The sequence below is a fragment of the Chrysemys picta genome, chromosome 3, assembly GCF_011386835.1.
Source record: "Chrysemys picta bellii isolate R12L10 chromosome 3, ASM1138683v2, whole genome shotgun sequence".
Taxonomy (NCBI): domain Eukaryota; kingdom Metazoa; phylum Chordata; order Testudines; family Emydidae; genus Chrysemys; species Chrysemys picta.
In genome coordinates this window covers 164,465,672-164,480,638 of record NC_088793.1, presented here as the reverse complement: position 1 = coordinate 164,480,638, position 14,967 = coordinate 164,465,672, and the positions used below count along the sequence as shown (strand labels likewise).

At 41.9% G+C, this 14,967-nt stretch overlaps 1 protein-coding gene across 3 annotated transcripts in view; it reads right to left on the bottom strand.

The window, feature by feature from the left end:
* Positions 1–2,686: 2,686 nt before the first annotated feature.
* Positions 2,687–14,967, bottom strand: part of VASH2 (vasohibin 2) — a 63,843-nt gene continuing 51,562 nt past the window's right edge. For all 3 annotated transcript variants that reach the window (XM_005288732.4, XM_065589447.1, XM_024099889.3), the window contains 2 exons: positions 12,715–12,830; positions 2,687–6,143 (listed from right to left, as the gene is read on the bottom strand). In XM_005288732.4, the coding sequence (XP_005288789.1) occupies positions 6,071–6,143; positions 12,715–12,830 (189 nt within the window). In that variant the 3' untranslated portion in view covers positions 2,687–6,070. The remainder of the gene's footprint in view (positions 6,144–12,714; positions 12,831–14,967) is intronic.

The following is a 14,967-nucleotide window of genomic DNA, read 5'->3' as shown; positions in this document are numbered from 1 at the left end:
GCTGGCTGGGACTTCTATCCCCTGCTCTGGAGGAGCAAAAGGACCCCTGGTGGCACCTGCTTTCTCCTGCAAACATCCCCATGTTGTCTTCCAAAGCACTCGGTCAGTTCCTTCTTCCATTGCCTTTCCCATAACTACTGCACCTCTTAAATTGGAGTTATTAGATTATATAATCAATTAACAGTGACAGTAATTCCCACTTTGTTTCAGTGGGTCTAACGTGCTCCATAGTACATGGGAAAAGAGAGCTTAGCACTAAGCTTATTGGTTGTTCTGCCTGGTTCATTGTCTCTGACCTAGTGTGTTCAAAGTCAGATTTTTAGAAAGTTTTCGCTGTCCTTGTTTGTTACCCTCATTTTTTTCTTTTGCTGCGAGGACAGATTAAGGGAGATCAGTAAACAGTGAAAATTTATAGTGCTCGGGGAGAGTAGTAGAGGTTGTACATGGAATATCACAGAAGCACGTATTAGTCTGTTTGTGTATATGTCAATGCCTGAACATGAGCTTTGCACTCCACACACTTGTACTCGGATTCATGGTGGAGGGTTTTTTTTTTGTTTTTTTTTTTTAAATAAAAGGTAGCTATGGGTAGAATTTGATAAATTTACCTGTTTTTAAAATGGTTCAGCTGTGATGTTTAAAGAACACTCGGAAAGTCTCCAGCTTTATATAATTGAAGTGAGGAAAGGGTGAGAGCTAGACCCTTTTTTACTCTTCATGTAATAGTGCTAGAGTTTCTGGCAAACAGCTGACTCTGACTTGCACATGGTGTTTAACAGTGGTGCTAAGTACTCTACAGCTCCTTGAATATCCTTTACATTAAGACAATTGAAACATTTTCACTAAAAATAGTTGCTGCCTAAGGGAAACGAAAGATTTCCACTGAAGCTGGAGCTCTGTCAGTATGGCAGCTTTTATCTATCTACAATTCATATGATAAAGCTAAATCAATTTAAGTTGTAATTTTAATAAGGATGTTACAATAAAAACCATGACCTTCCTAACAACCCTACAAGATGATGGGGTTGCACATACAGCCTGTTCCCCCAACTAAGAGATGCGCAGACTTTGACATTTAGGCTATATACCACCTATCTTTAACATACTTACGTTTTCAACTGTCACACCTGTCCCACACTTATTGAGCGGGCACAACTTGTGCTAAGCCACTGCTCAGGCTCAACTAGTGGCAGAGTTCTTGCATTTTAATGGCTGAAAACAAGAGTCAGGCATGAAAAACTAGAGCTACCTTATCACTGACTGCAACACTGCTCCTCCCCGTACAATTTTAGCACTGCATCGCAACTCACCACTAACGCCACACACAACATTAGGCTGCTGCATAACAGGCTGGAACACTGTATGATACACACTTTCTCCCAACTCCTGACTTCATAGGGGAAGGGGCAGGCTGAGATCTCATTTTCTTCTGCCAGCGAGTGGCTTCTAGTTCTTCCTAAAGGCCTGTTCTTTTTGAACCCTCCACTTGTGGCTTTGTAACAGGCAGTGCTGATACAAGCCAAGGCCCTAGCTATACCGAAACATTTTCAGGTTTTGGTACACTCAATGCACATACTTGTCAGCACCAGCTCCCATACTTCTGTAATCCATACTGACCTCTTAGTTCATACAAGGGATTGTAGACCAGACAAACTTAAACAGAAAATAGTTCAAAGAAAAAAAATGTTCATGCTGAAAAATTGAGTTTCCTCCTCCATTCCACCTCCCTGCCCTGCAAAGCATAATCTTGGTTTGGTAGAAAGAGGGTAACAAGCAAGGACAGTGAAAACTTCCTAAAAATCTGAATTTGAACAACACAGTTCTTTCTTCTATCCCTACAGGATAGTGGAGCCAAGGCAAGGGATGAACTATGTATAGTGCTAGTCTGTATCTGGTCACAGTTTTGAAAGATGTTATTGTTTGTTTACCAATTTAACAAGCCAAACACTTCAGAAAGTGAAAGTAAAAGCTTAGCTATCTGTGAGATAAAACTAGGCTATTTGGTGCTGCTAGAACTGCAGAGTACTTACATGCAGGCTGTATCAAGGAAGGCTTGTTACATCTTAACAGCCAGTTAACCAAGGTGTTGAAGGAAGCCACCTGCATGCCTTAAGGACATTCCCTATTTCCCTCCTGCCCAAATCTAAACCAACAAGGCCACTAATACTGTTCTGCTTCATCAGCACATTATTAGCAAAGAACCTGAATAACTTACTTCTCTCTTCAAGAGACAGTTCTTAACTGGTGACAATGCTTTGGATAGAGCAGAGACTTTGCCCTGACAGTAAAGCAGCAGCAGCAGCTGCTAAGGGGGAGATGTAGCATTTGGTACTGATGAAAGATGCTGAGTGAGTGGTGTTTATTGTTCCGCAGAGAGATTTCAAGGGTATGATACTGTCTCCTTTCAGTTTCTTGGCAGGTGCCATCACTAGGGGAAACAAGAACTCACCATATGATTAAGGGCTTAATGCTTAAGTTACTTTGTGCCAAATAGTGGTTGGCTGATTTAATATTGGAGATTTATGAAATTTTGCATTAACCCCTCCTCCATTCTGGTGTTACTAGCCTACAATGACAATCAAAGAGTGACTGCTTTAAAAACACTTTCCCCACAATGACTATATAATTTAGTTCATACTACTACTACCTGTACATTAATACACCTTCCAAAAATGATACTAGGCTATTAAAAAAAAAGACCAAGACATTTTATTAAAGTTCCATGCTGCACATAAACATACAAGTGATGAGAAAAGCAAGACCTGGAACCATGCACATGTATTCTTCTAGAATACCATTTGACAAGTTTGCAATGAGCTAGAAAAACAGGCAGTTGGAATCAGTTTTAAAGGTAAGACAAAAATGCAAGTGCAAGAGCAAATTTAAAGAGAATGAATAAAATTCACTTGTACTTCAAAACAAACCAGGTACAAAATAATTTGTCACAGCTTTATAGCTTAGAAAAGCTTCGGTGTAGTAAGTTAGACGTTCAGATAAACCATGTAACCCAAAATACTCTGGATGCCGGTAAAACCGCATCATCAAGTTGGAAGAAATGCAAAATAGGCAGGGTACTGTAGAAAAACATTTTTTTTCAAAATCAAGTATATTCTAATGGCACCAAAGTGCAGTTAAAATCAAGGCTTCTGTTGCTTAACTAAACCTTCTTTTCCTTATCACTTCATTAATGAGGAACCTGTTGTGTAAGCTAACAGTTGGCTGATGCTTACAAGGTCACAAAACACTGAGCAGTACATATTTTAGAACTGAAATTCTATTGATAATCATAATAGCTTAAAATTTTACACTAATACAAACCATGATTTTTCCCATTCTTTACCCCAGCACTTAACCTCCTCCCTCCCCCCCAAAACCTCATCCTATCAAAACCTATTTTAAAGCAAATAAGACTTGATAAATACACAAAACAAAAAGGTTGTGGGCTGTAATGATGTTTCACTGCAAGGAACCCTCTCCAGAACTCAGGAAAAGGAAATCCTCTAAATTCAGTCAGGTCATCATCACCGCTGCTGTTCTTCAGACAGAGGGGGAATCGTTTTGAGTAACCAAAATGAAATGTGAATTAGGAAAAGAAATTACCAGCTGTTTTGTCTGTTTGGTATTGGGGGGAGGGAACTAAAAAAAGTGGGGAAATACATAGCCTCAAGCTTGCAATGAGCTCCAAACATATCTGCAGCAAACCTAGCCAGTTTCAGTAGAGCCCTGTTCAATTGCAGCAGGACCTGCCAGGGCTGATTGCCAGACTGGGGCCTTAATTTAGTCTCTAGTCATTTTGTAGCTTATTTCACGATTGTGTATTGCAAAAATTCCACGACTTTTTATAAAAAGTCACGTTCTCTTCCTCCAGGCATAAGAAAGGCCAGACAACAGATCAGTACATTATTCAGTGTTTATGCAATAGCTTGCTTGGGAAATTTTTCCATCTGACATTACAGTAAATCAACTGCCTTAGTACTTTTACTTTATAATAAAATTCACCTCTCTCTGCCCCACCAAAATGACTATGACCTTGCACTTGCATTCACACCTGTGTAGAGTGAGTAGTCACGCTTACACCACACACATATAAAAATGACTACGCAAGCTGCAAGGTCATGGAAAATCCAATTCCAACTTTGGGGACTGACTTCTCTTTAACAGCTAAATATTTATTAAAAATCTGGGGCTCCTACTTCTCACAATATTAAAGCTTTATTCATATACATCTCGTATGATGGAGGTATATTGGAGTCTTTTGAATTGTCTCATGTATAACTGGAATTAAACCGAAAGCTATATTTAATGGAAGCTATATTAACGTTTATAACAGAAACACCTATTTTGTATCGTCATCTTGTCCTGTGCTATCTAAGTATTTGCCCACTACACAGTATGAAAAGCTTTCCCATGCAGGACTATGTTTTCTTCAAATTACTGTTGGCATTCCCATCTGCTTCTGTATCCATTTCATCACTGGCTCATTCACAGTGTTCCAAAAGCCCAAATGCCTTAGTAAGTTTCTAGTAAGTATTATGTTTGTCGTCTTCTTTACCTCTCCACCTCATCTCCTCAGAAAATCCGAAGGACAAAAGGCACCAGTGCCCCATGTTTCTGGCTTGTTTGTTTTTTAAAACTTTAAAAAGCATGACTTACCGTGTACAGGCTAGATTTTCAAAACAGCTCAGCTCCCATATATTTACCTAAATGAAGTGGCTAAACTTTCAAGTACTCCTCACCCACTAACTCCCAGAGTTCAATGAGAACTCCTGGGTGCTGAGCACTTTGAAAATCTGGCCACTTCAAAAATCTGACTACTTCCATTAGGTCCCTAAATGGGAGCTCAGCTTGTTTGAAAAGCCAGCCATACATCCGTAGTGCTAGTTAAATCCATCAGCAAAAGGACACCATAAGGATGGAGGAATAGACAAACTTGTTCTTGAAAAAAATGTGAAAAATCAACCATTATTGCTACGCCTACTCTAACAAGAATCTCTTTTTAAAGGTCACTGTAATGCATATAAAGGAGAACCTTCCCTAACTAAGTTGTGATGTCTGATCTTAATATAAGACACAAAGGCATCACCACCTTAGACTGTTTAACCTTCAAAAGACAAAAATGATTCAAAATTACACACAAATATGGATAGAAAAATAAACTCTCAAGGAAGCCTATTGATTCTGACATTTCCTCGTGAGTCTGAGACTGAACACACAGTTTGACTGTTAATACACTGCAAATGCTAGCCTCTACAAAACAATGATCTCCAGGTCTTGTGCTTTAACACTGTAGTCTGCAAAGTTTAAAAGCTTGTGACAAAGTTTAAAAAAATTATGAAATTTTAAAAATTCATTGTTGGTCAGTTATTAAAAAACCCAAACAGAAACCTCAACTGGTTCTCTGTATTTCTAAGACAGCAGTGCTTTCAAGAAGACACTTGCATCAAACCTTACACTTTTTCATAGGCATGCACATAATAAAGAGTGGCGGGGTACATCTAATGCAGTTACATAGTACTCCCAGAAATGCTGGAAAACAGTACAAATTGGTTATAAAATTAAAATGGTCAATTTTGCATATCTCTTGTATACTGAGGTAATACACTTTAAAAAGTCTCATCCACCTCTGCACTGCTATTTTTATTGCTGAATAAAAATTAATATTGACTTGATGTTTAAACCGACTGCACCCCAGCACGTTAACGCTAACGAGAAATATTTCATCACCACTCCTACTACTACTAATGGAGCACAATATTAAAAGCCAATTAAATAGATTAGAAACAATTATTTAAATTAAAAAAAAACACACAGTGGTTCCCTCCTATTTGATGAGGGGAAGAAATCCTGTCGATAATTTAGGTTTTCATTGATGTCACTTGAATTTAAAAAAATAATACTGCCATCATTCTAGAATTTCTATTTTCTAGGTGAAACTTTAAATAAAATCCACAAGTTCTTAATAAATAGTCCCGGTTTCTCTTCTCCCCCACCCCCCCTTTCTTTCAACGGAGCATAGGGTAATGTGCAGTGAGAAGCACCATGGAAGCCCTCCATCTGGCCTATGGCTTTGTTAGATGCGTAGTTGATAGCCCACTTCATTCAATGTAGTGAGATCACCCCCTTTCTTGTCCATCACTGCAGGCCTGCAATGAAAGAGGGAAGAGGTGGTCAGCGTTCAGCATTTCTTTGACACAGAGATTGTGCAATTGAAAACACCATTGCAAAAAACGAAACTAATGGAACAAAGTTTCTTGTCACTTAATCTAATGTAAAAACTTTTTTTGTTGAATGAACTAATTATGCAGAAAGCATCCATGTTATCTTCACATTGTGATGGCAGGAAGATCAGAGCTGCATGCAGAGACTTGGGGAACTGTGGGTAAATCCTTTAAAGGTAAATCCTGTGCGTTGCCCGCTCCTTTGCAAGGATTTAAGCATTACATAGATATAAACATTAAACAGCAAAAATAATTTCAGAAAAATGCAGGATTTATTTAGAAAAGTGAGAAGAAGAGAGATGCTCTCAAGTTAAAAGTCAACCTCTTCAGACATCTCCTTTTTTCTGGTGAATACTAGAACCTGCTCTAATGAATTGGATCAATAAAATTGCGGGCTTTTTTGGTTGGCATATCATTTACTAACCAGTCCTTTTTCCTGTGACTCTCTCTCTCTCTGCCGCTTAGTTTGGACAAAACTTTCCAATGGAGTTGTAACTGGAGCAGTTCACTTTTGACTATTAGCTGTTCATTTGAGATGCATAGTTTCTGCTCTTTGATTAAGAGTGTTGCACCATTGAAGGTGAGGGCAGAAAATAACACATTTCTACTATGAATTCATATAGCTTTTGAGATTTGGGAACCTTATTGCGAGTAGCTAATGCTCCTTTAACTATTCACAAATTGAACTGTTTAGTCATTAATCTTTCTACAACTAGCTTTATAAATAGTTGCATCCTCTTCTGAATGGTTACCCTGTGTCCTATTTAGCTTTTAAACACTTTGCAGAAAGGAAAGTGTCTAAACTATGGGCCCAATCACCTATGAGGGGATTAAGCTTGAGAAAGTCTCTGCAAGGTTTTTGTTGAGATTTTTAAACATATTCCTTCAGAGAGGATAGAGCCATAGCTCCATCTCCCAGAGCCTGTGCAGACCCCAGACAGCCAGTGGGAGATCAGCTCCGTGTCCATGAACGCCAACACCCTGGCTCTGCTTCCACAGCCTTAAAGGGGGAATCACAGCAGTTGGGTCAGTAGAGCCTGGAGTTGTATTAATTTTCTTCTGCAAGTCTGGGGGAGGGGGAAATGATTCCCTTGGGCCTGCCCACCTCTTACCAACCTGCCTATTCCCACCAGCCCTCCAGTTTGTGAATCCCAGTACCTGCAACATACATGAGGCTTGGGGGAAAGGGCAGGGGAACATTAACATGGAGGCATCAGAGCCGCCTTTCTTTTCCCATGGTGGGGGAGTCACTTGCACCGAGGGTCCTTTCCATGTGGATTATGGAGATACAATCAGGCCTTGTAACTGTGCTATATAAATACTGTCTGAGCAGCTCTGATCTTCCTGGCCTAACATGTCCATCAGGCTGCATTTCCTGTTGGAATTGTGACTAAAATGGCAGCCACAGGCACGAACCAGCTCCTCAGTTCATACTGATTGTGAAACATCTTCAGGTATTTTAAAATACTGCTTTAAAGTCTCCTTGTATATCCTAATGAAGTACATCAATCTCTAGGCTTCTAGAACAGCACTAAAACCACTACAGTTTTCCTGTCAATGTCTAATCAAAGTCAGTCTCACTAAAGATGCACGTTATTACACTCACCTAACATGCATTTAAAATTTCACGTAATATTAGCTGAGAAGACAATATATTTTGTGAGCGGACATTTAGCAGCACAGTTACTGGTGCTGACTCTTGCATTACATCCAGTCCCTAACTCTTCCCCAGATTAAAAATGAAGCACTGGTTTCCAGTTTCATACAGATGAATCAAAATTACCAGCCCCTCTGCTTTGGGTTGAGCCGAAAGAACAGAACCAAACAAGGGACCATCATGTGCTAAGGCAACACCTTACAATTTAAAGGATTTTTTTTTTTTTTTGCTTTATCCTTGTAAAATTTTCCAAAAGGATAAAAAAAAACATCAACATATAGCTTTTTATTTAAATGTATCATTAAATAATATGTACCACTGTGTGGCTTTAAACTGAATATGGGCCTGATTCTCTCCTTATATCAGTATTACACTGGTATAACTCCATTGATTTCAGTGGAGCTACTCTAGATTTATGCCAGTGAAAATGAGATGTGAATCAGACTACAAAGGCCTGATCCTGCAAACAGTGCCTGGCATAGTGCTCGGCCTCCACTGTAGCAAGCTGTATATCCAGTAGTAGGTGTCTGCAAGATTAAGCTCTAATTTAAATAAAACTAAAAATTAATCTGAAATAACTCTCCCGTTTGAGAGGTTTTCAGTGCAAAACTAAGTAATGGGGGAGATTCTTCTGCATGGCTCCATCCAGCTAGATTGTCTAATTAGACGTTTTCATGGATTAATCTATCCCTATTGTATTTCACTTGTAACTATAGTAAATGCACTGAATTAACTCAAGATTATCTTCTGAAAGCCTGGATTAGCATTCTGCTCTTTTAGGAAAATACAAAAAACTCATTAAACTGTAATGAACAATGGAAGGAACTGAAGCTATTCTATTTGGATGTGTTTACACTGGGCTGGAGGTACCCTGTCCTTGTGAAAGGCCTGAACCCAACAATGTAAAAGGAGCCAACATTTCAGAACACTCCCTCCATTGGTGCATCCACAGCACTGCACACACAATGTGGGCTTATTAAGCACTAGCATGCAGGTGAAAGGTTGGGTAGAGATTGGGCAGCTCTAGCAGGAACCCCTGGGTGCAATTTAACTCACAAAAATCAGGATTAATGCATGTGCACTGGGTGCACTGCAAAGGGACACTTAGGTTTGGCCCAGCCATTCTTCTGTCATGACAGAATGGCTGCTGGGCCAAATTTGACCAAGTGATGTTGAGACCTGGCACATGGGGTCACAGCACCACTCCGGTTTCATGCCTGCCCCTGCAGGGCCCAGCTCCCACTGCTGCTGCCACTGGATTCATTTAATTGGGCTTGAGGCAACCCAGCAGGCCAGGAGCCCAGAGATAGGAGCGGGGTCTGAGGTACTACTCCCACCGGCGGTGGGGCCAGAGCTCAGAGAGACGGGATCTGGAGCAGCCACCCAGCTGCACGCAGGGCAGAGCATCCCCATCCCTGCAGAGGGGGCAGCAACCCCACAGGTCTGGCCCTCCTTCCCCCATCCCCACATCTATTCAATTGTGAGGCTACAGTGCCTCTGGGATGTATATAATCCCCCTAGAAACGGAAGGTCACACATCAGCTCTTGAGCTCAGGAAAATGCTGTAGTGAAAACATTTCAGCTTCAGTACGCTGAGTCTCTTCCCAGGAGGGACCTATATAATTTTATTGTCGACAAAGAGCAGTCTGTAATAACAGCTTGCCATTAGCAGGTGAACCCTCTCCAGCGAATGCAAGGATCTTATTCAGTCTCTACCAGCTAATAATGTAGCTCAGCCTAGGATGGGTATTGTGTGGCATGAAGGGCCTCTCTACTCAGTAATTGGCTATAATTAGAGCATGCAAATAAGATTCATAAAGAGATAAGATGTACAATACCCATATCCACTCTCTAGCTGTTCACTGTTTGGTTAGGAGCACAGGTGCCTAAACATCTTTTTTTGCTAGATGAATAAATTTGAGGCCATCTCAAAACAGCTAGGTTCTTCCCAGCTAAAAGAGGGGGGAGTGCACAAGTTTCCTTTATGTATTTCCTTCCCTGCATTAACTAACCTTTGGAAACCTCTTAACCCTACAGGACCAGCATACTCTCCATCAGTCCTCCCAAGTCACTTTCTAAGTGGCACTAAACTCACCTCTTTGCCCCTTCGCTTCCCTCCCGTCTCAAGTCTGATAGCTCCAGTTACAATAGGCAGGAACCAAGAGTCGTTTGGCCACAGAGGGGAGCAGGCTCAGAAAGCAAGGGGCTCCTGGAATTGGAAGGGATGGTCTTCCAACAAGAGGCTATCTACAGCATCAGAACCATCTGCAGGGCAGTTCCACAATGGCTTGGCTGAAAAGAGGAATGTGGCCAGTGCCCAAGCTACCATAACAGAGTCAGTCAGTGTCCTAGGGGTTAGTGTGGTTTTAAAACAAGGCCTGGATTCTGCTCACTCACATCAGTTTTACACCAATGTAACTCCACTGGCTTAGTTACCCCAGTGTAAATGAGAGCAAAGTCAGTCTCCACAGGCCAGATACTTAAATATTTAGGTGCCTAAAGACAGAGATAGGCATCAGTAGGATAGCAGTCGAGGTGCTTTTGAAAATTCCACTACGTGCCCATCTTCATTTTTAGGCACCTAAACACCTTTGAAAATCTGGCTCCTGGTGACTACAGTGAATCACATTCTAGTGTAAACAGACTGTATAATGATGGGAAGGAGCATCATTTAACAGCAGCTTCTTCAACCTTTACCTAAACCAGGCATGTCCAGGCATCTTTACTAAGAGGCCTGCTTTCCAAAGGAGCGGCTGCAACTCCCCTAGAAGTCAATGAGCAGCAGCGAGTACTGTGCACCTCTGAAAAGCAGGACTTAGGTGCTTGAATATGGATTTAGGAATCCACATTTAACATTTTTGAAATTCTCTTTCTCTGATGGTGGAAAGGTGCCTCTGTTCAAGATCAACCCTTGCAGCTTGGTCCTTGTGGAAAGGCCCAGGTAGACTGCACACAGATTTAGGAAGGCCACCGTGTGCGCACATACAGCTCTTGAGGTTTTCCTCATATAGTATGTCCAGTTAATCTACATTCCATTCCTTCGTGGTATGGCAGCTGCAGGCTACTGGCGGACTTCAGATCAATAGGCTAAACATCCAAAGTTACTATGTAAATAAAGACATTCCAAACCTAATCACAGTTGGCGACTTTTCTTCTCCTCTTTCTCCCATGGAATCAGTCTAAGGCCTTGTCTACACTGCCACTTTACAGCGCAGCAATTTTCTTGCTCGGGGGTATGAAAAAACACACCCCCGAGTGCTTGCTGCAAGTTTCAGCGCTGTAAAGTGTCAGTGTAGACAGTGCTACAGAACTGGGAGCTATTCCCCTCATGGAGGTGGGTTTTTTATATGCCGCGACTACACAACTATGTTAAAGTGAAGACATGCCCTAAGTCCGCTCTGCCCTGGGGGACCACAGCACTGCCTGGAATCTCTACAGCACTACATGCTGCAGCCCAGTCCCCAATACACTGCCTCCTGCTGCATTCCCCCTAGGCAGCGCTTGGGGGGCGAGGGGAGGCTCAGAAGGCAGTCTTACAGCTGTCTTTCCCTGTTCCTGTGCTGAGGGAATCCTCCCCATAGCTGGATGCAGAACTTCAGAGCCCCTCCTTTATGCCACCAGTTAGTGGGGCCGGAGCAGGAATGAAATCTCATGCAAGGAGTCTCAATTCCTTGCTCTAATTAGCTTTGCTGTCTAGTTACAAGTCATTACACAGTCCAAGGCTTTATTTTACTATATGTAATACCATTAGAGATGGAGCACAAAGAACACTGTGCAAGAGTAGGGTCCCGGGCAGGTGTGTGTGTTTCACGCGGAAATGCAGACACTGCAGCCCATGGAGTCACCACATGACTCCAGTGGGTCAAACCTAGACTACTTTTATTTCACTTGTCCTTTTATATTACATAAATTAAGCAATAAGAAGGGAACAGGTTGCTGTGCAGCTGACGCTTGCTCAGCAGTTGGCTCTCAGAAAGCCTGAGGCTTCTTTGTAAAGCCAGCAACATTGACACTCCTCTCCAGAATGAACATCTGTGCCATTCGAACAACTGCGGTAGCAGTGTTAGAAACCCAAAGATGAAAATATCCCTCAAGGAGTATATGGGAAGGGAAAGTGCCTGGAGTGGCAGGGCCTTTAACTACTATAATTATCCAGACACTAAATGAGGACTGGAGCCCCTGCTGATGGGCCCAAAATATAATGATGCAGATAGAATATTAATTTACGTGTAAAATGTAAACCTGCTGTTAAATCATCAGCTGCTACCCGCATTAAAATAGATTTAGAAAGTCAGTCTAACTTCTTTCTTAGCTGCTAACAAAGAATTAGACCAACAGTCCCTCTGGAACCTTACTTAAAAGGTGCTCATCATAAATAGTGACTAATTTGTGGCCACATAGGTACTTCCTAGGTGTCATTTTGCTGCACAGCATGGCCTTTGAGAACTTCACTCCAACAACATGGCTAGAACTCACATCCTCTGACTCCAAAAGCACAGACCCTTACCACTAGACCTCTATGAGAATTTCCATTAGCTTCTAGCAGTATAGAGCCCACGATACAAACTCTGTCCCTCCAGCAGCTCTGTTTTAAGAGACCACGTAAAGACCATGCACAATACCACCATGCTATTAGCACTGACAGCTAGAGCCAGAGAGTTAACCAGAATATCTGTAGCATACACAAATAGAGAAACTGCTATGGCGAATGAATCCCAATATTCCTCCAAATCCATAGTTCGGCTTCACTGTGTCCTTACGCTGAGTTTCTGATCCAACAACGAATGGGGCATCAGCTCAAAAAGAACACATGAGCGGTAGCAAAGCAGAAATACTCACGATTTGTCTCTTCTGCACACCCGTCTCTGAGGGCTGACTTGCCTTCGGCGAGGGGACAGTGACTTGCCTCGTGATCTCTCTTTGATTGGAGAGTGGGCACTTGAGGGTTTTAGAATCTGGAAGGAGGAAGGGAAGAGAGGCACTGAATAAAGAGGCCTATTCAACATTTTAAAAAAAAAAAAAAAAAAAAGGGACCCTGTGATAATACTGGAGATCAGAGATGGGACACAGAGCCTGTAGTCTCTTGAGGTTTATTTGAATCCTGCCCAGGCTGGGAGGGACTGAAAGCTATCGTCAGTGCCCTGTCGTGAAATTAGTTGGTGGCCTCAATCCAGTTTCCAGATACAAAAACCATCACCACAACTTCTAGTCAGCAGTCTCAGCAGAGAGATCATGGGACGGCAAACAAATTACCCTGTCCCCTTAGGGGCGGTTGCCCTCAACTCAGTAAGGCACATTGTGGTAGCAGCATGAAGGGAAGCTTGCACAGCCAAAACGCTTCCTGGAACTGTTCTATGGATGAATACAAAACTTGAGTCTCAAGGGCTGTCAGCTGGATTCTCTGCAATCAGGGGGCCTTCTTCCTCATCCCTTGTCCATTCACACATCTGGGTAGAGTTCCTCTAGGCTGATGACTTTCATCAGCACTACATTCACACCACTTTTTATTTTAAGGACCTGATCTTGCAAAAGACAGCATGTGCATAACTTTACACCTTATGAATAGCCCCAGGGTGAAATCCTGACCCCCTCTCCCCCCCCCGGAAACAAATGGGAGTTTTGCCATTGACTTCAATGGAAGTAGGATTTCACCCAAAGAGGCTACTCAAAATATGCATGTGCTGAAGTCTTCACAGGATGAGGGCTTTGAAATTGTAACACTCAAGGTAAGGACTATGTCTTTCCATCTTCTGCACAAGGGCTGGGTCCAATGTCAGAGCTCAATGCATATATGCAATAAAAATAATCTATGCTTGCTTATTTGATCAGAATATACTTCAGATACTAGCATTCTATCTGGTGTTAAAAATGTGGAATAGAAGGCTGAAATCATTCTAATTCCATATGCAATTAAACATGTTACACTAAAATTAGAATACAACTTCAGCCTAAGGCTTTCATACCATCATTGGGCCTGATTTTCATCTCACTTAGCACAGTTTTATACCACATTAATTCTACCAACTTCAGTGGAGTAACTTCTGATTTACTCCAGTATGATAGAGAATAATGGATCTAATTCTTCTCCCTATCTAAAAAATCCCATAAGGAATAGCCATCTTTTAAAGATTAGGCAAAAAATAGTGGACCAGTTCCTCAGCTGGCATAAATCATAGTGGTTCTACTGTGGCAGATTACACTCCATTCATCCCCATGGCATAGTGAATGATCACAGTGGGACTGACTCAAAGTGCAGCAGTTCATCTTGCCCCATGTTTGAACATGAACACTAGAAAGCTTTCATGTGGGTTACAGAAGTGCAGGGTCACAGTACACTTGTTTTCCACATCTGGAGACCCTGGGAAACATTCTCTTCTCAGTTACATCAGTGTTGATCCAGAATAGTCAGTGAGTTCCTCCAGATTTACATCTGTGGAACAGAGAAGAATATGGCTCCCTAGTTCTTTGGTCCTGCATGGAAATCTATCTGGTATTTCTTCCTGCATTTGGGTCCGATGGACACTAGGCAAATGACCTGTTGTCAACAAACCTGTTAACTGGAGTTGACGGGGACAAATCTTTTCTCCATCATCACAGGGAAACCTGCTAGTGCGCACTAGACACCACATTCTGTCCGTAAAAGGAAGGAAAACAGTGGGGCCTTAACTACACTGGTCTCAGCTGACTTGAGAAAACCCACTGTCAACAAGAGATCATTTCCCTAGTGTATCTGGACTCTTATTTGTGCACAGCATAAGCCACCAGAGAGAGTGGAAGAGCAGGGTGCTGCAGGTTGGCATGGGGGGTCCACTGGCAAAGCTGTACGTGCGAGCTTTTGTGACACCTGCAAATACTATATATTGCTGAGACCTGCACTGTTAGCCCCTTGCTTGCATAAGCACTACATTCACTCAAGCTAAAAATTCCACATACATTGCCTTGGCCTAATTGTTACATTTCCCCCCTTTTTTTAAATGGAGGAGCTTCATAGGAAAGTGTGGATGAACAACACTGAGCTCTATAAAATGGGGATGATGGTGCTTGCCTCCTTTGTAAAACACAGAGCTACAAATGAAAACTGCTATACCAGAC